Below are 26,053 nucleotides of genomic sequence, written 5' to 3'. Positions count from 1 at the left end.
GTCATGAAACCATATCTTGCTCCAAGTTGATGTACTCTTGACCATCTTTCAAACCCGACATCTTCTAGTGTTTGAGCACACTGAGGCAAAACACGTCTTAAACAATTTATATGCTTATTGAAATCCACTTCCCGATAAGCTTTTACAGCCTTCCAGTATGTCCATTTGTGCTTTTTTATACCAGCAGACCTTGATTTTAGATTTCTATACAAATGAACACCACAAAGTCCATGAAAAGCATCTGGGAAACACCTTCTAACAGCGTTGTCAATTGAGTTTGCCCTATCGGATATGATTGTCAGATTGCTAATAGGACCTATGCAATCCCTAAGATGCCCCATAAACCATGTCCATGAATCAGAGGTTTCAGATTTGCCAACCCCGTAAGCTATTGGCAATATCCCATTGTTAGCATCCATGGCTACTGCTAATAAGTTTACTCCAAGGTATCGACCTTTCAAATGTGCTCCGTCAACTATAATAACTGGGCGCATGCAAGTAATAAACGAACGAATCTACAAAATAATATACACAAGAAATATAATCATTTAAATGTGAAATGCATGTAACTAACAAAAATGAGTCAACAAAATTATATTGATTTACTAACCGTAGCACCAATGGCGATAAACAGCAACTCAAAGCGTCCATCTCTATCTGTTTTGATATGAGTTACCGACCCAGGATTTTTCAGCTTTAAATTGTGACAATAAGCCGGCAGTTGGGCAAACGATGCTTCTGGCGACCCCCTCAACAATTCCAAGGCATAACATTTGGCTCTCCAAGCTTGAGAATATGATATACTAATCTTGAACCGAGCATTCATGTCAGTCATAATTTCATGTCCCCGATATACCCTGCCATTCAAAAACATTAACTCAGCCAGAAAACCACCCAACACCTTTTTGTTTGCCTGTCTATGGTGAGGAAAAACTTGGGTTCTTGAACATGTATGTTTATCAATAAAAGTCCTAACTTGAAACATTTTGCAATCTTTTATTCTCTTTGCAATCATACGCCACGTACAGTTTTTGTCAATCATACACCTTGTTTCGAAACGATCTTTGCTTGATTTGTTAACTTTTAGTTGATAGCCATCTTCCACACATTTCGTATATAAAGCTATCTTCAAGTCTTCCTTTGTATCAAAACAATCATCTTTCTTGATACGAATAACTTTTGTGTAACAATCAACTGCTTTCTTTATCAACTCTTCTTCCGGTATCTGAAGTAATTCTGGCATATTCCAGTTATACGCCCGTGGCATTTTCTTTTCTTCGGGGACTTTTTCTTCTTCTTTTTCTTCTTCAGGATTATATGAATTACAGAATGGATGTTCAACATGTTCATTCACAGTCGTAACTTCCTCCTCATTATCATCAACATTACATTCTTCGGCAACGGCTGTTTCATCATCAAAATTCGGGTATTGACCAATATCAATATCATTACACGCATGGTCTGTTTCTTCTTCTGAAACATCATCAAAATCCGTGTATTGACCAATATCAAAGTCCGGATATTGACCAAGACCAAATTTCGAATACTGACTAGTACTCACAATTTTTTCTGTTGGCTCATCATCGTCTAACTGGTCAATACGAAAACCGGAATTTGGTGCTGAAAGTTGATTGGGATTTGGATTAGAGAAAGGTTGTGGGTTTTGAGAAAAACTTAGTTGATTACTACCCGCTACTGACCCAACAATACTACTTCTAGGTTCAACAACATACAATGTAACATCATCTTGTGAAACACTAATGTAAGCAATGAATCGTTCAACATCTTCATTGTCGGTTAACAAATAAACTTTACCATTTCTCTGATAAGATAGCCTAAATCCACTTAGGGGCTCTAAATTCAATTTATTTGAAACACGTAGCATTAGAGTTTCATAAGTTAACTTTTGTAAAGACAATTTTAGTTGAAGATTCATGGGTAAAGGCATATATTGTAAAACACCATGAACATTATCCCATGACCCTCCAAAACACAAATCTATCCAAACATGATCAACATTAGATGATTTCATGGTTGTAAATTAATTTACTAAACAGACGAGCTGCGAAACTAAAACCTGTTGCCGGATTGGGAAGGATGTCGTTGGATATAGGAACGGATGTCGCCGGAGAGAGTGATAGATGGAGATGGAATGAGTTGCGATTTAGGGATTTAGTTTATGATTTCAGTGTTATATACCCAAAATTTAAGTGTTGTGATTTACAGATTCTCGTTGCGATTTACGGATTATCGTTGCGATTTACAGATTCTCGTTGCGATTTACGGATTATCGTTGCGATTTACGGATACGCGTTGCGATTTACGGATACGCATTACGCGTTGCGATTTACGGATACACGTTGCAGTTTACGGATACGCGTTGCGATTTACGGATACGCGTTGCGATATACGGATACGCATTGCGATTTACCCATACGCGTTGCGATTTACGGATACACGTTGCGATTTACGGATACGCGTTGCGATTTATGTGTTCGCGTTGCGATTTTCATATTCGCGTTGCGATTATGGAAAATCGCAATACGAATTTGTACTATCGCATCGCGATTTTCAAGAATCGCGTTGCGATTTTGGAAACTGATTTGCGATTCTGGGGATCGCGTTGCGATTTTTATTTCGCGTTGCGATTTTGTTGGTCATTTTGGCAAATCCAAAAAAAGTTGGTTAAAATCGTATATTATAACTTTTTTTTGGTCACTGAGGCGATTCTCTCTACTTTTTATCCTTGGTGTTGGGATCTCGACACAGAGGTATCCCTGTAAAAGCTTTTGTTGCTGGATTTAAAGGTGTTTCAATTACTTGTCGCGGAGATATATGTGATACTTCCTGACATTTTGTCAAATATTGTATAACACTATTTCAGCGACGAAGGTTCTCAACGCGTATTATACACGAAAGGTAGAATTGAGACATCTTTCTTATGATAAAATTATGGCAAATACATGATCGTAAGTCAATGTGAAGATAACTCAACGCCCTTAGAGACAACCGCAATTTTGTAGGTACGGAAAAAGCTCAATATTTCTACAGTTAACAGGTGGAAATTTCTCCTCATTTTGGGGCATCTCATGTCCTTTGGTAAGTGGAGGCATCTCAAAACCTAGAGCGAAGGCAACTCACCGCTTGATGCTTGAGCGAAGGTAATAAAAATCCAATATCCACATGTATTAGTTGTTCAAATATTACATGTTATTCTACTATTAGGTTTTTTTTAAGCAGGGGCGAAGGGTCATTGGAGCCAAAGGAGCTCGTCCCCTATTGTAATTTATAAATTTAGTTTTTACATTCGTATAAGACTGGTTAAAATTGAGTAAATTATAAGTTTAGTATCTAAATTATTATTTTTGTTTCGTTTTGGTTCTTAATTTTTTTTTCAATATCATAACTAACATTTAGTTTAAGTTTCAATATGGTACATGTCATTTAAAAAATTAACAGAACTGTTAATATGATATTTTTTTATTTTTTCAATGATGACGTGATATTATCTTATGGTGATAAGTCAATATCATCTTTATGTTTTTAATGAGGGAGTACCAAAACGGAACTTAAACTAAATGTTATGTATGATTTAAAAAAAATAAAGTTTAGGGACCTAAACAAAACAAAAATAATAATTTTGGTACTAAAACTGTAATTTACCCTACAAAATTATAGAGATTTTGTCCAAAAACATAATATAAGAAGTTCTGAAGTCTTTGTCCTTCTATCATAAAATATTACGATGGAACTATCAACTCCACAACAACAAAAAGTCATTTCTACTACCATTGTCATAGATTTACTAAAGTGATCCAAATTCAATTGAGTATAAAATTTTAGAGATAAACAATTAAATAATATTATATCTATTAATTGGAGTTGTTTGATTTTATATTTAAGTTTAATATATTTAGTATAATATCACTCATAGATGTATTTCAAAATTTATAAAACATGTAGGTCTATCAAAAGTCTTATACATACACTGTAATTGATTCGAAGATTATGATATTCGGTAACTTGGAGGATATAAATCCCTTGATGACCTCGACAAGTGAAAGGGTTTATTCGAATGAATAGAAGATAGAGAGTTAACGATTTAGGAAGATAATAGCAAGAGTATTGCAATCATAATTATAATATTAATAAAAAATACATTAGATAATAAAGTTTTTTTTATTAATATAGATAAGTACAAGATAATATTTATTTAAAAATAATTATCAATCATTTAATATTAAATGCTCACAATTTTAATATTTTTAATATTTAAATTCAAAATCTAAAAAAATAACAATAACTTATTTATCATCGGAATCTTTTAATTTGTAAGTCTTATTTAAATATACATATCATCATTTAAATGTGAAAATAATATGAAATAAAAATATCCAAGTCGTACAAGGCCACCTCAAAACGACACGTCGTACAAGTGGATGGGAAATAATCCAAGTCCAGCAAGGGTATTTGAGGAAATGAAAAACTTCCACGAGTGTTTGGTTTGGTTCCCTACGGTCTTAGAGACTCGCTCGCTTTTCTCACTTTTCTCTTCACGGGTATCAAAGCGATCCACTCACTTCTCTTTCTGCGATTTTCGCTGAATTTCGATCAGAAAACATGTATCCTTTCTCTAATCTCTGTTTTAAATTTCTATTGTTTTAATTTTCATGATTTTGTTCCCCGAATAAAGTATGTCAAAATGAAATTTGAGTTCTGCTTCTTATTATTCATTTTCGCATAAACCTTTTAATTGTTTTATAGGAACTGAATTATATTGGTAGATAATTTTTATATGTTTGAGATCATTTTTGAATTATATATTTGTAAATGGTATGCACTTCGAATAACTTTTTTTTTACTTAATTATCAGTAAAAAGTTCCCTCTTTTTAGTTTGAATTTTCATTTTGTAGTGCCTGACCGGTGGCATTTCTTTATCTAATGAAGTAACAGACTTGCTGAAACTGCCAGGCAAAGGTATACATCAAAATTTTCTTTTTAATTTTCATGATGTTTTTACATGTGTTTTGATTCTGCATATTAGTTGATGATAGCATTTAGTAACCCTCACAATTTCAGCTTGGTTTGCACAAAGTTGAATTGAACATATGATTTGTTATTTCCTATTTGTTTCAATGGTCGATGAAGATTGAGGTTCTGCTCGGTAAGAAAGATGAAAAAGGGGGCAAGAATGGAGATCTCGGTAATCTAACATGGTTAAACGCCAAAGTGGAAAACTGGTTTTAAATCTTGATCATCGGAATACCATGTTTCCTTCGTCAGCCTTTTCAGTCCTCTTTCCCAATCAAAGCCTAAATTCTGATCTTGTGGTTGAAGCTAGAAATTAATATCCATTTTGCTTTGGTTGGCTTACTTAATTGCAGAACATCAAATTTAGCATGGCCTATCTGATGATTTCATTTTGTTCTTTCGGCCAGTATACACCACAGCGTTAGGTTTTGCTAGTTTTAAACTTAACCCTATTCTTGGACGAGGACTAATCCTTCAAAACCATTCAAAATCATCTTTTGATACTAGTGATTATTTGGTATATGATGTCAGTTACAACTCGTGTGTCTGAGAGCCATATCACTAGTGCTTTTATATCCTATGATAATCTTCAAGTTGATTTGACATTCATGTTCAATGAAAAGAAAATAGCCAATTGGTGTAGTAATGTGTCACTTCGTAATCTAACTGTTCAATTATGTGGCTTTTCAAGTACGTTGTAGTTGGTATTGAGGAATTTGTTGGTCGTGGATTTTATCAAGATAGATGAGTTAACCAGATATGACGTATGAGTTTTGTTTTATAGGGTTGTATTGATAATTTGATATACTTATAGACCATCTTTGACAATTTGGTGTACAAGTTTCGTTTTAGAATGTCAGATTGTAGAAAAATATACGTAAAAATCATTTTCAAATTGAATAAAACGCATGAATCTTCCATTGCTCTTAAGTTGGACATGTTATAGCGTAAGAAAATGTTAAGTGTATTTGAGCTGTGGTGATTTTCTGGATTACATGCGTTATTGTAACATTCTGAAGTTCTCACTTTGTGCCAAATTTAAAGCTTTAATAAGGAACTTGTACTCTAATCTTTTTCAATTCAGTGACTAATATCATGTCAAATATTTTAACTTGTCGCTTCAAGAAGGCTGTTTTCTGTATCACCATTTTCTTCCTACTGAAATCCTTTCATCACACTCTGTCCGCCATATCTTCTAACAGATAAATAATAGTTGTTATACTTGTGATGTCGGTTTTTGGGTTTCATAGACCATTAAAGGTCAAACTGCATGTCCACTTGTCCAGCATCATTTAGAGTAGCACAATAGCCAAATTTTAGAGAGAATCCTCCTTTCTTCAACAAGCTACGCCCTTTAATGACCAGAATTTATCTTTTGTGTATTTTCTGCAGGAAATTGTCTTCGATTTAAGATTAAGAAATGGAACTGCACACAGTAAAAGATGCATTTGACGGTGTTGTTAAGAGGCAGAAATTATCGTCCTCAAAATCCCAAGAAATAGTTGATCAAATTGGCCATGAAATTGAGCAGGCATTTGCAAAAATCAAGCTATTAATGATCCTGTCTCTCCTGTTGATCTGAAATCCATTCTTTCTGAGCTAAAACTAAAGCTCAACGCTGTCGCTCCACTCAACCGGTTAGGACTGAAGAAGGAGCGCAATATAAACCTCAGCAAGTACCCTAAACTTCTTGAAAAATCATTCAACCCTGACATATCCAAGGCATATAGAAATGTTGACTTTGACTTCCACACAGTGAACCAAATAGTTGCGAATCACTTTTATCAGCAAGGCTTGTTTGACCCGGGAGATTCCCTCATAGATGAAGCCGGAGAACCAGAGGCGATTGCGATTAGATCTCATTTCTTAGAAATGTATCAAGTACTTGAATCTCTGAAGGTTAAGGACCTTGAGCCTGCTCTGAACTGGATTGTGTCTATCGTGAGAAGTTCAACCAAAATGGTTCATGTTCATCCCTTGAGCTAAAACTTCACAGGCTTCAATTTGTGGAGATTATAAAGAAAGGAACTAAAGCTGATGCACTTACTTATGTAGATCTCACCTCGCCCCATTTGCTTCTCTCCACATGAATGAGTTTCAGAAGCTCGTGGTTTGCATCATATGGGTAGGAAAGCTCGACAGCTGCCCTCATGCTGAGTTAATGGCACCAACACACTGGGAAGCATTTACTAAAGAGATCAAGAAACAGTTTTGCAGTCTAGCAGGACAGTCCTACCGGAGCCCATTGAATGTGGCTGTAGCTGCTGGTGTTGAAGGGTTGCCTGCACTGCTGAAGCTGGTTAGTGTAATAGCTGCAAAGAGGCAGGAGTGGCAAGAAATGAAACAGTTAACGGTGCCGATGGAGTTAGAAAAGGAACTCCAGTTTCACTCGATATTCGCATGTCCTGTGAGTAGAGATCAAGACAGCAAAGAGAATCCACCCATGCTAATGCCTTGTTTGCATGTTCTTTGCAAGCAAGCAATCATGAAGCTGTCGGAAAGTGAGCCTCGGACATTTAGATGTCCTTACTGTCCTACAGAGGTTTCAGCTGAACAGTGCAGGCAACTTTACTTCTGATGTCTGTAACGAGATAATTCAGGAGCATCGGCTGCTTCTCTTGTGGGGCCATTAAAACTTGTGATGTTCAAGCATTTTTTTAAAAGATTGTATATATATGCCAAAGAAATGCTGTGTACATTCAATTAAACAAGCTGCTTATTACGATTGTCATGCAATTTAATTAATCTTTTGAAATGTTTCTCTTCAAACCAGCAAAACCTATGTGAAGGAGATTTGTCATCGTGCAAATATTAAGGACAAAAGGACATGAATTGAGAGGTGTGATTATATCAAGACTTGTACAACAACAAAACCCTATTCCCATATACAATAGGGTAAGGGGAGGTAGGGTAGTAGGCTGTCTCAACGTCAGGTTGAGAGCAGTTTCCGTGGAAGATCTCCGGGAGTCAGAAAATTAAAAATAAAGATAAAATATAATGCATGTATAAATAAATAAATAAATACATAGTTGAACAGTCTTCATATGCGCGTCTGTAATGGGAAGTAATCCTTGCAAATAAATCTCAGCATAAAAATCTCTGCATATAGACAGAAACGTAAGTCCCGACTAAATTTAAAAAGAGGAAACATGAAGAGAAGGATATATCGTAGTCAGCGATAGCAAGGTACGAGAAGGAATAAAATCAAATGGGTTAAAACCTAAACTAAGGCAATACTACTATGCTATCCTAGTTCTAAGCCTTCATAAATTCCAATGATAGAAACGTATAAAAAGTAAAAGTCATGGAAATTATTACAAAGGCATTAAAAAGAAGACAAATGATGTTACACCATATGGATGTGTCCCACACTATTCGGCTACCCTGGTCTTAAGTCTTCATACTTTACTGTCAAAGGTCATGTCATCGGTAAGGGCTAAATCCTTCAAATCAGATCTCAAGCAGTCTACCCACTTCCTCCTTGGTCGTCCTCTCCTTCTGGCACTATCAACTGTAATCGACTCTACCCTCCTGACCGCATCCGACGGTTGTCGTCGAAGGACATGTCCAAACCATTGTAGTATTCTCTCTCTCAATTTTTCGGATACATGCACCACCCCCAATGACATCCTAATTGCAGAGTTTGGTGTCATGTCCCACAGAGTCCTACCACATGTCCATCGAAACATTCTCATTTCTATGGCCTCCATCCTCCTTATGTGATCATTCTTAATTGCACAACATTCTGATCCATACAACAGCGCTGGTCTTATTGCCATTCTATAAAATTTTCCCTTAATTTTTAGAGGCACATTCTTGTCACACAAAACTCCAGTAGTAGCCATCCACTTTAGCCATCCCGCCTTTATACGGTGTGTAACGTCATCATCTACACCCCCATCTTTTGAGGGGAGAACGTGTCATTCGATGCATACTTCTACATCTTCATCGTTTTGGTTCCCACTGAAGTTTGAACATAAATACTCTGTCTTTTCAATATTGATCTTTAGACCTTTTTCTTCCAAAGCAGTCTTCCAGGTAGCCAGTCTAATATTCAGCTCATTTTTTGTTTCAGCAACTAGGACAATGTCGTCAGCGAAAAGCATACACCATGGAACATCGTCTGGTGTCGCACAATAGATGTCGTCCATAATCAAGGTGAAGATGTAAGTAGGGTTTTAAATAGCGTTCGCGGTCACGTTTTCGGTCGCGTCGCGTTTATCGTAGTTACGGACATAACGGATGTCATCGCATTCATAGCGAGTGTCGCGGTCGTGAATTTTTTAAATTTTGCACAACTTATCTTAAAACATAATAAAAATAATTATAATTATAATGAATCATTTTATAGATTTTTAAAATGTTTTCTAAGCGAAATTGACATATATATATATATATATATATATATATATATATATATATTAACCAAATAAAAGACTTTAAAAATCTGATGATAGGATAAGATTACTAAATCAAATAGAATTAAAATAAAAGTATAAAATTTAAACTGTAAAAATTATATTACTGAAATTAGGACTAAATTAAATAAAATCTAAAGTTTATAATCTAAACTAAAGACTAAATTTTAAATTTTAAAAGATTGAACTAAATTATAGATTTTAAAAGATTGGAGGAAGTGATGGCAAATAAACATATCATTAAATTTTAGAATTAATTTAAAAATAAAAATAAATAAAAATATGAGAGTGAGAGTGGGACAGGCAAAAAAACCTTTTAAGGCTTCAGGAGTGAGGAAAACTCCAGAACCTTTATTCTTTTATTTTCTACTCACAGGTCTCTCAACTCTCAACTCTCTCGAATCTCATTCCAATTCTCTCAACTTTTGACTCACAAATCTTTAAAGCTTTTAATTTTTTACCTTCAATGGAAGCTCGTTCTGTTTCTCCTCTTCTTCATCGGCGACAAAACATAACGGACGCAAGATTTTCTTCCAAAATAATTGTCTTGCCTATTTGTCCCCTCTCCGTTTTAATCTTTGCCTCTTTGGTGAGTTGATTTTGAACTCTTGATAATTAATATGCTTTCACTCTTGATTTTTTATGTGTAAATTTAGGCTTTCTTACTATTTTGGCAGTAACGGTGGAATAGCGTTAATAGCGTCTCATTATCGACGATATCCACCGTTACTCATTAGATTTCGGACGCGATGGAGTGCTATCAACGTGAATCTGCTACCCACCGCGAAATTCGTTAATATCAGTTTCGGACGGTGGCATTACCGCAAAATAGCGGCCGCAATAGCGTTTGCGTTTCTCTATTTGAATCCCTGGATGTAAGGGCTAAGAGTCGACCCCTGGTGGAGTCCGATTTAAATATTAAGGACAAAAATGATATAATACATGAAAATTTTATCAAATAAAAGTTGACTTCATGGAGCAATAATGCATTGTTAGATGTTACTCACTCTTTGTAATATTAAAATCATTTTAATATTACTAATGTTACAAATACTTACGTGGTCGCATCTTATGATTAAAACAAACAGAGACCAAACAAAATTAATATTGAATTTAGCTGTCACATTGATGTAATTAATTTAATTTAATTTTACAAATAAATATTGAACGAATTATATATACAAACACGTTGTACACACATAAAATATATGTATGTTGATTTACTTTTAAGTGGTCGCTATAATTGTTTGTTTTTCTTAAAAGGAAATGTTTCCAAATCCAATTCAAATTTAGTACGTACAACTTAAGCATTGAGTAGTTACATTAATTAAGGCAAACATGGGACATATATGCATTCATACTTTTAAGGTTTTGAAATATTCAAATATATATATATATATATATATATATATATATATATATATATATATATATATATATATATATTAGTTAACCAATAAACTATTCTTCTTCTTATTTTTGATATAATCATAGATATTTGATCTATTGCTTGATTAATTTAAATCGACGACTACATAGGTTCATTATGGGGTCGAGCTTCCAAATCAATTTATTTCATTTATAATGTCAGTATTCGACTCCTGACTTAGTTTATTTAAATGATTTAGTATCTCATTCTTTGACTTCTACTTACAAATAAGAAAAATTTAGAATTAAATAAAACTGTTTAAAATAAGGTGGTTTAATTTATAGCTATTGTTTAAGCTTTATGCATATTATATATATATATATATATATATAAAGAAGTTAAAATATTGAGAAAGTGTCAACAGATTAGGCAAGTGCAGTGATAAAGAAGTATTACTACTAGGAAATATTGAGAAGTAGTCCATTGAAGTTAAAATATAAGAAAACGACAATGCAATAACTTTCTATAGTATCATTTATATTATACAACGATCTAAACGGAGTGGGACAGAGCAACATGTTCCTGGCAACAGTATTTACGCACCTGCTCTGTGCTTACCTATTTAATTAAATGGACCATAAGATACTGACACTTTTATTTTTACAAATATTTAATTTTCATTGAGCTTTTCTTAGAAAATTTAAGTTCAAACAATAATTTTTATAGTATAAATACAATTATCAATTGATTACAAAAGATTTCGAATAAATACGAGTATAATTACATACGGTATGAAACATAAATCATAACGTAAATCTAACCATACTGTCCAACTCCAATACACATCTAATAATTGAGAATCTGAATTTGTAATAATAATAGCAATCAAAGTGCTGATCTAGTGTTGAATTTAAACTAAAAGATGGATGCATTGTTGAACAATTCACTGAACTTGTAAAGGCAAACTATTTTATGATAATGCACCTTTGGTGCTGTGCATATTTCTTTTTTCAAAAATGTTTTCAAAGTATCAAAATGGAAAAGCTTTAAAAAGGTTAAAGATTCAGGCATACTTGGTCTTGACCTTGGTGGGGTAATTCTTAGCATGAAAGTCGGAGAACAAGAACAAAAGAGAAACAATGAAGGCCGCATTGAAGCACCAACTCAAAACCCCAGAGCAGCCAGAGCCAGTGAAATGGTAGAACACAAGCATTGCCATTATGAGGAAGCTAGCCCAGAACTGCACCAGCTGACAATCGGTGACCATTTTCTTCCACTTGGGGTGAACCCCAAGCGTGCACATCAGGTAGTAAGTGTACATGACGACGTGCACGGCGCAGTTGGTGACGAGCACCATCGAGAAGGACGATTGGGCGCTGTCGACGCATACGTACGACATTATCACCACCATCGAGTGGTGGTAGACGTGGAGGAACGAGAGGCGTTTCATCGAGTTGCCGAGGATGATCAAGAGGGTGTCCATGAATTCGATGATCTTCGAGAGGTAAAATATGTAGCCCCAGAAGAAGAGAGGCCCCGAAGGTGAAGTCCTCTTAGGGAAACAAACCAGGGTCTTGAAGTTAGGCACCTGAGAAAAGATGGACACCAAACAACCAAGGGCCATGATGAAAGATAGTGTCACCAGAAAGATGTTGTGAACGGTTGAGATTGATTTGAGGACCGGACGTGCAAGTGAAGGACGAGATACTTGGGACAAAATGAAGGTGAAGAAGATGTAGGACAAAACCGTGAGTGTTAAAAAGCGTTGGGATGAGCCTGGGGTTTTGCCATTGTCCCATGAGAACTCGTGGATTTTGGGATGATTCACAAGCCATTCCTCCAATACTGGAAAAAAGGGTTGATTCACCACCAAATTTCTTACACTTGAGAAAAGGGTTGGGAAAAAGGGAACCTCCATTGTCTTCTTAATTTTTGTTTTTGCAGATTGAGTTCAAGTGATGAGTGAAATGGCCATTGGCATTGCTTTTTAAAGCACTCAAAAGTTACTCCAATTTGATGGGTTGATTTTTAACTTCTTTTCTTTTTCTGGGTTTTAATGACCAACAATATCATAGCTGGCTGAAACATTGCATTCACCAATTACTGCTTGCTTTAATGGGGTTTTCTCTCTCTTAAATTATGGGTCCTCAGCCCTCCCTAATGAATTCATTCATCTCCTTCCTACTACCATCTACTATCTGTTTTTCTTAATTTTGCCCTATATATATATATATATATATATAGTGTTTTTTTGCTTTTATTTTTTTCTTTTTATAGGGAAATTCCGACATATATTTTCCTTAATTATTCATGATTTCAACAATATGTCTCCATAGCTGAAACTTATGTATTTTTTTTAATATTGTAATGCCAGTATACCCGTACTTGATTTTTTTATTATATGAGGTAAATATAAGGCAAGATCTGATTAAAAATAACTTTTAATCTTTTAACATTGAATGCTCCTACCTTGGTGTCTATGGTGTTTGAACCCGGATCCTTAAGATAACAACAATTCCTTTATAGAGACCATTTGATTTGTGCATGTACTTGATTTTTTTTTAAATAGGGTAAACTACTTATATGACTACCTAACTATGGAGTTGGAGTCAATATGACCACAATTTTCAAAATTTCATCAATATGATTATTTAATTATTTAATTGGTTTTAATATAGTCACTTATCATTAACATTTGACGGAAGTGTTGACATGACAGTTAATAAAATTAGTATAATTATACAATTGATCCTCAATACTTATATATTCTATTCATTTAATCTCAAATTTTATTTAATTTAAAAAATTAACCCTTCAATGAGAAGGTGTCATGTCACCATCTTATTGGCACCTGATTAAAGGAAAAAAGCAAAGTTAAGGGTGGGCACACCTAAACCACTAAGGCAAACTCAATATTTGTTATTAGTTTATAAAATTGTTTATACATCTTATTTTATATTATACATAAAAAGAAAATAATAATATTCTAATAAATAAATTATATTTTATATATAAATAAATTTTAATAAAATTAATTTTTTACAATTAATTTTAAATGATACATAATCAGTAATAAACGAATTAAATTAATTTTTAAATGGTAAATAAATAACAAACTTTGTAAAAAAACAAAAATTAATCTATAATTCAAACTCATTTAAAAATTATTATAAAGAAAAAATTAATTTTAAAATATAAAAAAATTAAACTTATTTTTTATTTTTTAGATTCATTTAAATGACATAAAATTTATTTATTAAAATATTATTATTTTCTTTTATATGTATAATATAAAACATCATATATAAACAAGTTTACAAAATAATAACAAACATTGGGTTTGCAGTTGAGGCGTTCCATCTTTATCCCTGAGGTGCCAGGATCAAATTTACTTAGACAACAATATTATGTTTATTCTTGTTTTCCCTTTAAACAATCACTTGATTGGTAGTAAAATTTATTTAATTAAAATACTAAAATTAATTTTAAAACCTCTATAATCAAGTGATGATATGTGCCCATAGTAAAATATGTCATAATAACTGGTTGACACGTGACATTATTTGATTAGAGGGTTGGTTTTTTTAATTAAATTAAAATTATACTAAATTGAAAGAATATGTAAGTACTGAGGATCAACTATATAATTATACTAATTTTATTAACTGTCTCGTTAATATTTTCGTCAAATGTTAACGGCAAGATTCTATGTTGAAATCAATTAAATAGTTAACTGGTTGTATTGATGAAATTTTATAAACGGTAGTCATATTGATACCAACTCCATAGTTAAGTGATCATTCAAGTAATTTACCCTTTTAAATGAACCATTTATTGAAAAATTTAAAAAAATTGTTCATTCAATCCACGTAGTCTCTCTATACAGTAAAAAATTTAAACCACATAAATATCATTTTATACGGCTTTAACATATTTTTTATACCAATAATATTAGTAATTTTTTATTAATCGCTTACATTTTAAAAAAACACTTAGAAAAAAAAATCTGACCCGAACCCGACCCAATATATAACTTAAAAATCCGACCCAAAATTAAAAAAAAAATTATTTTTAGTCAATAAAAACAGTGACTTAATTGGAAAAAAATATATATAGGGGTATTATTGTAATTATTCTTAAATATATAAGGTAAAATTATAAAAAAAAAATCAGATCGGTCGGGTATTTTTTACCATAAACCCGAACCGGACCGGACCCGAACTCAATTTTTTTTTAAAATAACCCAATTCGATCGGATTGGAGTTCGGGTCTCATGGCCATCCTTAACTATAATCGGGATGGGATTAAAGATCCTTCTTTTTAAATTTAAATATACGTTTAACCATTAAAATTATACTATTTTCCCACATTAACCTTTCAAATTATATTTGTCAACTCTTTTTTGTAACGATATTTAGCATTTGGCAAGTGATGAAGCCTCGCTAATGAGATTTTTCAAGTCATCACTTAGATTTTTTAAAAGACCTTAAAAAATAAACAAGAAATTATAAATTTCGAATTTCATAAAATATTACTCTTTATTTTTTCCACTCGCTTATCATCCGTCACAAACCGATCATTTACATATTTTGAGTTTATTGTTCATAATCCCCCCCCCCTAAAATTTCTTAATATGGGTTATATGCCATGCACCCGCTTGTCGTTTGGAAGAAAAACGATCCAATCACGAGTGAAGAACACAGAGTCAATATTGTCGTAACCGTCTTTCGGTTGGGCCCCGGAATTGGGCTTCGACTTAGGAAAAAGTGGATTGGAGTCGCCACCGATCATTTATTTAAAAATAAATGGGTTGACCGGGTACCTTATTTCTTACCTAATCGCGTCTTACCAAAGATGTGTCGGATTCGGGAGTCGGTTACAGTCAAGGAAGGGTTAGCACCCTTGAACTGCCCTTTCGGTACTGTATAATTTCCAGTTGTCTTTAATTAAGAAAGTTGTAAATTTAAATTAAAATGTAAAATGACGATCTAAATTACTTACCTTAGATCGCTTAAATTGTACCCTTAGAAAATCAAGACACATATTAGATAAAGAATGCAAATAAAAACACCTAAGGTAAAATGGAAAACAAATAAGATGAGGAAAATACAGAGTATAAAAATAATGTATATGGTGGTAATAATGATAAAGATATAAACAATGGGAAAAATAAAAAGATATATATAATAGTAATAAATAAATAAAAACTAAAAACTAAAATAAATCACCATAATCAAATATGTACATGTAAAATAATAATAAAAAAATAATGAAAATAAAATAAGAAAATATATATATATATAACAATAATAGAAAAAAAAATTGTAACATAATAGCGTATAAAGTAAAACACATAAAGTTAATACAAACATATAATAACATTAATACCATTTATATAATAGCTAAATATAAGAGGGAGGAAAAAATATAATAATAAATAAAAAAAAATAATGTAAATAAATATAATAATAAAGAAGTAAAAAAAATAGGGTAAAATACAAAATGTGTACATATATACATATATATATATAATATAACGTATAAATGAAATAATATTATACTAATAATAAATGTATACGAATGTATAAAAAACTAATAATATTATAAAATATATATAAATATTATAATGTAATATAAAAAGATAATTAAAACTAATGTAAATAAATATAATAATAAAGAAGTAAACAAATAGGGTAAAATACAAAATGTGTACATATATACATATATATATATATATATATATTATAACATATAAGTGAAATAATACTATACTAATAATAAATATATACGAATGTGTAAAAAAAAACTAATAATAATATAAAATATATATAAATATTATAATGTAATATAAAAAGATAATTAAAACTAAAATCCCGAGAAAGGACTAAAATGAAAGAACTGCAGGCTAGAGGTCAAAATTCAAAGCAATATCGGGGTCAAGATAAATCTTTAGAAGCTGCGAGGGACCAAAAGGGTAGTTTACCCTAATTTATTGCAAAACGCGGATCTGATATAAACGGATCAAATGTTTTTTTCATTTCATTTTCTCTTCTTCTCTCGCCCGAGAGCAACCCCATCTCTTCTTTTCTCTGCCTTGTTCTTCAGAAACGAAGAACACAGGCAACATTTTCCAGAAACCAACCGTTGGCCTCCTCGCGCCGCCTCGCCGACCGCCTCTGATCGGCGCCGGCTGCCAGTCATCGGCGGTAAAACCCCAAAAAAATTGGTTTTTCTGAAAGCCCTATGTCTCAACGTTTTAAAAATCGAAATACTTTTTGAAACCGAGCCTCGAGGAGCCAAAGATCTATGGAAGAAGATCCTGGTCCCTAATGTTCATCGGCTCAAATGCTCTCTTTTTGGGTTTCTTTCGAACCAAAGCTCAACAAAGACACCAGACAAGGAAGAAAACATGCAAAAGGTATGAACTTTTTACCTTTCTTTTCGAAATATTTGCACGAAACCCTCGAGAAAATCTGAATGCTTGGTTATGTCTTGCTGGTAATTTTGCTTATAACTTTACTTGTATTCAGTATGAAAGAAAAAAAAAAAATCCCCTCTTTCCACTGGGTTCTGATTACATATTTATAGTATAAGAAAAAAAACTGTCCTTAGAGATTGAATCCGAGTAAGACTCGGTTTGGTTGTTTGGAATCCCACTAACACACGCTGCTTTGCTTGGTGTCTTATGTGCTTACGTGTGCTTTCCTTGCGCCGAGGGAACCGGATTTGTTGAATGGCTGATGAAACTGGCGTGGAATGCGGCCGTATGATGTAAGGACTCCTCGAGCAAGGGCTTATGGCGCCGTGGAGGCTTGGAACACTAGGGTTCTAGAAACCCTAGTTCATTGCTGGGAACCGGCTTGCCATTTGGTCTGGGCCATCTTGTTTAGGCCTGGAAACATGAAATAAAAAATAAATAATAAAATAATAAGATATGTGTTTAGTGTAATATATGGATGAATGTGAAATAACGTGTCTACAGCTGCCCCTCTTTGCTTATTATCGTGTAACGAAAATGTAGCAAAGATTAATAGACACAAATTTCATCCATATCGAATGTCCTCTGTCGTAGAATTGAAATCCGGTGTTGAAACTGGTTTGTCAATTCGAATCGCAATATGAAATGGCTCCCTCATCATGAGGTTGAGTTGAACTTGCATTGTCTGGAGTCCAATAACCTTCGTTGTGAAGTTGAAATTGGCTCTGAAATTGAGAAATGTTTGTTGACAAGCAGCGGTCCCTTCGTCGTGAAGTTGAACTTGCGTTGTCTGGAGTCCAATATCCTTCGTTGTGAAGTTGAAATTGGCTCTGAAGTTGAGAAATGTTTGTTGACAAGCAGCGGTCCCTTCGTCGTGAAGTTGAACTTGCGTTGTCTGGAGTCCAATATCCTTCGTTGTGAAGTTGAAATTGGCTCTGAAATTGAGAAATGTTTGTTGACAAGCAGCGGTCCCTTCGTCGTGAAGTTGAACTTGCGTTGTCTGGAGTCCAATATCCTTCGTTGTGAAGTTGAAATTGGCTCTGAAATTGAGAAATGTTTGTTGACAAGCAGCGGTCCCTTCGTCGTGAAGTTGAACTTGCGTTGTCTGGAGTCCAATATCCTTCGTTGTGAAGTTGAAATTGGCTCTGAAATTGGGAAATGTTTGTTGACAACCAGCGGTCCCTTCGTCGTGAAGTTGAACTTGCGTTGTCTGGAGTCCAATATCCTTCGTTGTGAAGTTGAAATTGGCTCTGGGTAAAACCTGCAAAGATATGCATATATGTGATGTTATGGATGTCATGGTCTTAGGTATGCCTAAAATGTATATGCAACATATGTTATTCTGAGCTCTTGGAGAGTTCTCCGGTGGCCTGTCGTTGTTGACTCTTGAGCTTGAAGTTCCGATCTCTGATCTTGAATTCTTCAAATGTTTGATGATTTTTTTTTCTTTTTTCGAAGACGCTCCTCAACCATCTCAAGCATGTGCATGGGCCTTGATCGGCTTCTGGGTACCTGTACTTTTCAATGAATCTTTGTACAGTAATATGCGATTACCTTTCATAAAAATAAATAAACCATTAGGTTTAAATCTAATTCAAGATGCTCAAAAGGAATTGGAGGAAAGATGGTCTTTATTCATAAGGGAGGAGAATAACAAATAATACATGGCAAACATTCTAGAAAACGAATACACAATGATGTGTAAATGAATGTCTTAGATCTCGATAACGTGGGCACTTCTGAGCTGAAAAGCCGTTTGGTGACTTTGAATACAGCCTTTGCCAAAGGATCTTTGAAAATGCGACAACGTTTGGGAGAGTGCAACATTTCTTCGATTTGTTGAGTTCGTAGAAGATTCATGTGCCGGGATGTTTCCACCGTTAATATCCAAATCGCCCTTTCCGGGTTTTCAACTTGGACCCATCCTTGGTTGCAAGACGCCCTTTGCGGGTTTTCATCTTGAACCCACCTTATCTTCTTTCTTCTTTTTCTTTTTTCAATTTAGGGCGCCCTTTCGGGTTTTCACCCTAAACGTTTTTTTTTTTTTTTTTTTCAACTTAAGACGCCCTCTCGGGTTTTCATCCTAAGCGAAGTATTTCTTGACTGCGTCCGAGTTAATGGGATGTGGCAGCTCAGGTCCGTCCATTTCAGCCAGGATAAGGGCTCCTCCGGAGAAAGCCTTCTTCACGACATAAGGTCCTTCCCAATTTGGCGTCCATTTTCCTCGGAAATCTTTCTGGACTGGCCAAATTCTTTTTAGCACTAGATCCCCTTCACGGAATATTCTCGGGCGCACCTTTTTGTCGTGTGCTCGGATCATTCGTTTCTGATAGATTTGACCATGATGAATGGCTTTCAGTCTTTTTTCATCTATCAGATTAAGCTGATCATATCTGGATTGTGCCCACTCTGTATCATCTAGTTTGACTTCTGACAAGACCCTGAGAGACGGAATCTCGACTTCAATGGGTAGCACTGCTTCCATTCCATAGGCTAGTGAAAATGGAGTTGCCCCAGTCGATGTACGTACCGAGGTTCGATAAGCGAACAAAGCAAAAGGCAACTTCTCGTGCCAGTCTTTGTAGGTTTCAGTTGTTTTCTCCACTATCTTCTTAATATTTTTGTTTGCTGCTTCTACTGCTCCGTTCATCTTTGGTCTGTAAGCAGTGGAATTGTGATGTTTTATGTTGAACTGTTCGCAGGCAGCACTCATCATCTTGTTGTTCAAGTTTGTTGCGTTATCGGTGATAATCCTTTCAGGTAGACCATACCGACATATAATTTCTTTCTTCAGAAACTTGCAAATAGTGGATTGAGTGACACTGGCGTATGACGCAGCCTCTACCCATTTCGTGAAATAGTCAATTGCTACGAGAATGAAACGGTGACCATTCGAAGCCTTCGGATGGATTTGCCCGATAACGTCCATGCCCCACACGGAAAAAGGCCATGGTGACGTCATTACATGAAGTGGATGGGGTGGAACATTTATCTTGTCTCCATAAATCTGACATTTATGACATCTCCTAGCATAGTTGATGCAATCACTTTCCAGTGTGGACCAAAAATATCCGCATCTCATTATTTGTCTTGACATCATATGCCCATTTGCATGTGCTCCACAAACCCCATCATGTACTTCTTCCACTATCATTTTTGCCTCTTCAGCATCGACGCACCTTAACAGAACTTGGTTATGGCTTTTCTTGTATAAAACCTCTCTGTCAAGGACGTATCCAGCTGCCAACCTTCTAAGGGTTCTCTTATCGGTTTCGGTGGCTTTCTCTGGATAACTCCGATGCTTGATATACTGCAGAATGTCGAAGTACCAAGGCTTAGTATCTTTCACTTCTTCAATTTGGTAACAATGAGCTGGGTACTCATACGACTGCATGTTAATTGGCATCATTTCAGACTCCCCGCCAGCCTTGAATGTGGCAGCCAAGGTAGCTAAAGCGTCAGCCATTTGATTTTCTTCTCTAGGCACGTAGTGGAAGGTGACTTCGTCGAACTTTTCGAGCAGATCCAACACTAGTTTTCGGTACTCTAACAGCTTTATATCCTTGGTTTCCCACTCTCCTCGGAGCTGATAGATTACTAAGGCTGAGTCTCCATACACCCGCAAAGTCTTTATATTTTGTCCCAGTGCAGCCCGAATTCCTAAGACACAGGCTTCATATTCTGCCATGTTATTGGTACAATCAAAGTTCAGTCTGCTGGTAAATGGGTAGTGACTCCCTTCTGGGGAGACTAGAATTGCCCCGACGCCATGTCCTAGTGCATTTGATGCCCCATCGAAGTGCATTCTCCAGGAACCGTCCGTTGAAATGCTTGCTTCCTCTAAAGATATGGCCATTAAGTCCTCGTCCGGGAAATCAAAGTCCAGCGGCTCATAGCTCTCATCAGTTCTGCTTGCCAAAAAATCGGATATGGCGCTGCCTTTTACCGCTTTCTGGCTCACGTATTCGATGTCAAATTCAGACAAAAGCATCTGCCATCGAGCTAACCTTCCGGATAGAGCAGGTACACCCATCATGTATTTTAATGGGTCTAACTTGGAAATCAGCCAAGTGGTGTGATACAACATGTATTGTCGAAGTCTTTTTGTAGCCCATATCAGGGCACAACAAACCTTCTCAATAGGAGGATATCGGACCTCGCCATCGGTGAACTTCTTGCTTAAGTAGTAGATGGCTCTTTCCTTCTTCCCAGACTCATCGTGTTGACCCAGAACACACCCCATGGAGTTCTCGAATATGGAGAGATACAAAAACAGAGGTTTTCCTGGGATAGGGGACATCAGGACAGGAGTGTGAGACAAGTACTCTTTTACCTTCTCAAATGCAATCTGACAATTTTTATCCCATGCTCCAGGGCTATTTTTTCGGAGGAGACGAAAGATGGGGTCACATTTGTCGGTTAACTGAGAGATGAACCGAGCTATGTAGTTTAGTCTGCCCAGAAAACCTCGGACTTCTTTTTGGGTTCGTGGTGGAGGTAGATTCTGGATAGCCTTAACCTTATCAGGATCGACCTGTATGCCTCTCCTGCTGACTATAAAGCCTAATAGTTTTCCAGACGTTACCCCGAAGGTACACTTGCTAGGGTTTAGTCTCAGTTGGAACTTTCTCAATCTCTGGAAGAGCTTCCTCAGATTCTTGATATGTTCATTCTCGGTTTGTGCCTTGACAATCATGTCGTCGACATAAACCTCGATTTCTTTGTGCATCATGTCATGGAACAGGGTCACCATAGCTCTCTGATATGTTGCTCCAGCATTCTTTAATCCGAAAGGCATCACTTTGTAACAGAAAGTTCCCCACATTGTGACGAAAGTGGTCTTCTCCATGTCTTCGGGATGCATCTTGATCTGATTGTACCCCGAAAATCCATCCATGAATGAAAAGTAGGCGTTCCCGGCTGTATTGTCCACCAGAGTGTCTATGTGTGGCAGAGGAAAGTTGTCCTTGGGACTGGCCTTATTAAGGTCCCGGTAATCGACACACATGCGTACTTTCCCGTCCTTTTTCGGCACAGGCACTATGTTGGCCACCCACTCAGGGTATTTGGCCACTTGGAGAAAACCGGCATCAAATTGCTTCTTGACTTCTTCCTTGATCTTAAGGAGCATTTCTGGTCGCATTCTTCTCAGTTTTTGCTGTACTGGTTTGAATTCTGGTTTGATTGGCAGTTTGTGAACTACCATATCTGTGTCTAGTCCCGGCATGTCTTGATACGACCAAGCAAACACATCTTCGTACTCCTGAAGTAAGGCTATCAGGTTTTTTCTTGCTTCAGTCGAAAGAGTTGTGCCGATTTTAACCTCCTTTCGATCTTCCTCAGTGCCCAAATTTAAGATTTCGATCGCCTCCTCATGTGGCAGTATTTGCTTTTCTTCTTTTTCTATCATTCTCAACAATTCGGTAGGCAAGTTGTACCCTTCTTCATTATCGCATTCTTCAAATTCCCCAAGACAAATGGTCGATTCAAAATCCACCTCCGGATCAGGGTCATTAGTGCCCACATTATCATTATCTGGGAACCTGAAAGGAGGAAGATGTGTATGTGTGAGAGGATAATATCCCACACGGAATGGTCAAAAACTAACTTTGAGAGTAACTGGAAATGAAGTACTGGCATGAAGGAGATAGAGAATGAATTCAAACATAAAAGAAAAATTTGTTTGCCATGAAAAGAAAAATGCATCTTTTATTAAACTTAAACAAAACATTTATTCACCCTTACAAAAGATCACCTATTGCCCCGGGTATAGGCAAATAGGGATAGTTCGAATATTACTCTGAAAGATTCTTGTAAACCACAGGTAGTTCTTCCACCGACCAACTGCTAGGCACGAACCCATGTGGCGGAAGGCATATCCCGGATCTATCTCCGTTGTCAACCTCTTCTGTGGTCACGACATTAACGCTCAGATCTTCCAGAGCCGTTTCTAACTCGGATGTGGTGGTCTCAAACACATAACCACCTGACTTGAATGTTCTGAAAAGCGGCGGGAATGTCATGGGCTTCCTTTGAAATTCGTTCCCAGTCAATTTGGCCAATCTTCTCTCCCGGTTCTTTTGGATCTCCTTTCTCTTTTCATGATAACTGGGCTGAAAACCGAGCCCAAATTGGTCTAATTTTGTGATAGGAATGACAGGATTGATCACCCCTTGCAAATATTTCCCAAAACCTCTCCCGGTTCTGGCGCCTCGGCCTAGAGTTTGCTTGATCTCCATCCTTGTGCATTTGGAGAGTCGAGGTCTTGGGATTCTTTTTCCTTCTGCCACAAATGTGGCATTCACAAACTCCAAGGAGCGGAACGAACATTCTACCGCTTCCTCGTCTACTTCGATGTATGGAGCCTCCGTGGTCACGCTTGCCACGATATCTTCCTCAGCGTTGATAATTACCAAGGCCCCGTCAATGACAAATTTAACTTTCTGGTGCAACGTGGAGGGTACTGCACCTGCTTGATGAATCCACGGCCTTCCCAAAAGACAGCTATAGGACGGCATGATATCCATCACAAGGAACTCAACATCATAGGTGGCTGGTCCGATAGTCAATGGTACCTCAATCTTTCCGATTACCTCTCTTTTGGTTCCATCGAATGCTCGGACCACATTCTGACAAGCTCTCATATGAGAGGTATCTATTGGTAGCCTCTTCAATGTAATCAAAGGCATCACGTTCAAGGCTGAACCATTATCGATTAAGACACTTGGTAAAGCGTGCCCCTTACAGTAGGTAGTAATGTGTAACGCCTTCGTTCGGCCTCTTCCTCCTGAGGGAATCTCATCATCTGAAAACGAGATGAGATTATCAGCTTGAATATTGTTTACCAGTCGATCCATCTTGCTGACTGGTATGTCTTGTGGCACGAACGTTTGATTAAGGACATTCAACAACGCTTCTCGGTGTGCTTCCGAGCTTAAAAATAGTGCTAGCATTGAAGTACGTGTAGGTAAGTTGTGGAGCTGTTCCACAATGTTGTACTCGCTATGCTTCAAGATCTTGAGGAACTCTTTAGCTTCTTCCTCCTTTATAGGTTTATTGACAACTAGCACATCTTCCTTGAACGGCTCCAGTGGTCTTTGCCCCACTTTACTATTACCTCCTCCGGAAGTGCTCACCTGACACTCGTACTTCCATGGCACTTGCCGATTGTCCTTATATTGAAAAGGCCGCGGTGCGGAGATTACCACCTTGGCTGGTGTTGTCACTGTCATGCTTGCCTTAGGGGTAATTATCAAAGGACTACCCCTACCAAGTTTTCTATCTGATGATTCTCCGGTGGCACAAACATCTGCTTCCCAAGAATCTTGAATTTCTTCATAAAACTCCAGCTCCTTCGATCCATCATGAGCTGGACTAACAATCTGAACTCTGGGCAATCTTGCACTTCATGCCCTTCTTTATTGTGGTAACAACAATGGTTACCATCTTCATTTTCTGTCGTATCTGGATATGGTGCAAGAAGCCCTGCCTTCACCATTTGGCTCCATACCCAAGCCAAATGAGACTTGATCTCTGAAACACTTGATTTAACCTTCTTGCCACCCTCGGTGGTAACGGCATTGATTCCTGTCTTCTGATGATTGGGCAAGGGATTCTGGGCGACGTTTGGTGCTCCGGAGTTAAAAGTGATCCAATTCTTGTTTCTCATTCTTTGCACAAGTCTCTTGAATGCGAGACAACTTTCAATCGAATGCCCCTGCACACCGCCATGGTATTCGCAATGAGCGCTCTCGTCATACCATTTCGGGTAAGGGGGATTTATTGGATTCATAGGATAAGGCGACACTGCATGAGTGTCGAAGAGCTGTTGGTATAATTCTTTATACGTCATGGGAATGGGGTCAAACTGCTCCCTTTCCCTTTCTCTTCTCGGTTCTCTCTGGTTCTGTCTAGATGTACCGGATGGTACGGCTGCTGTGGAATTTGAGCTTGAGATCGTAACCCCCTTGTTGACGTTGTAAGTGTTCACATTGTTGATCTCTCGCTCCTTGTTTTTCGTGGGAGGCTTTTTACTGGAGTCTCCTCCCTCAATCTTTCCTTGTTTAATGGCCAACTCGATCATTTCGCCGGCCATGACTAAATCTGAAAAACTCCCCGACGTGATTGCTACCAAATGCCCGAAGTAAGGTGCCCTCAGGGTCTGTACAAACAGCTTTCTAGTTTCCTTTTCATCCAAAGGTGGATGAACTTGCACAGATAAATCCCTCCATCTCTGTGCGTATTGTCGGAAACTCTCATTGTGTTTCTTCTCCAGGCTTTGTAACATGACCCGGTCTGGTCTCATATCGTTGATATGCTTATACTGCTCCAGGAAAGACTTGGCTAAGTCTTTCCACGTCTTGATATGAGTTCGGCTAAGCTGGTTATACCACCGAATAGCTGAACCGGACAGGCTCTCCTGAAAACAATGGATCAGGAGTTGATCATTCCCTCCATATCCTGTCATCTTTCGACAGAACATAGTGATATGGGCTGAAGGGCAGCTATTCCCGTCGAACTTCTCAAACTCAGGAATTTTAAACTTTGGTGGAAGCACCAAGTCTGGAACTAGGCTTAGCTCCAATGCGTCCACTCCATAATAATCATGGTCTCCCTGGACCATCTTTATTTGATCTTCTAATATTTTTATCTTTTCTTCCATCTTTTTGGCTTTATCTTCCTCGTCAAAGTCTGGGACATTATAATCATCCGGATGATCATCAGGGATGATTGTAGAAGTTTGTATCTTCACAGCA

General features: G+C 36.5%; 1 protein-coding gene and 1 pseudogene across 1 annotated transcript; one reads left to right on the top strand and one right to left on the bottom strand.

Annotated features, from left to right (window-relative positions):
- Positions 1–4,522: 4,522 nt before the first annotated feature.
- On the top strand, positions 4,523–25,786 carry LOC120119698 (annotated as a pseudogene).
- Positions 11,838–12,764, bottom strand: LOC120119699 (elongation of fatty acids protein A-like). Its single transcript, XM_039139507.1, has one exon. The coding sequence runs from the start codon at positions 12,735–12,737 to the stop codon at positions 11,883–11,885; it is 855 nt and encodes a 284-aa protein (XP_038995438.1). The 5' UTR covers positions 12,738–12,764; the 3' UTR covers positions 11,838–11,882.
- Positions 25,787–26,053: the final 267 nt, after the last annotated feature.

Source organism: Hibiscus syriacus, unplaced genomic scaffold (genome assembly GCF_006381635.1).
Source record: "Hibiscus syriacus cultivar Baekdansim isolate YM2019G1 unplaced genomic scaffold, ASM638163v2 tig00110332_pilon, whole genome shotgun sequence".
In the NCBI taxonomy this organism is placed as follows: domain Eukaryota; kingdom Viridiplantae; phylum Streptophyta; class Magnoliopsida; order Malvales; family Malvaceae; genus Hibiscus; species Hibiscus syriacus.
Note: the sequence above shows the minus strand (reverse complement) of the source record. Positions and strands in the feature narration are given on the sequence as shown.

Excerpts from the sequence above, each read along its gene's own strand:
- LOC120119699 (XM_039139507.1), bottom strand. The coding sequence starts at position 12,737 with ATGGAGGTTCCCTTTTTCCCAACCCTTTTCTCAAGTGTAAGAAATTTG.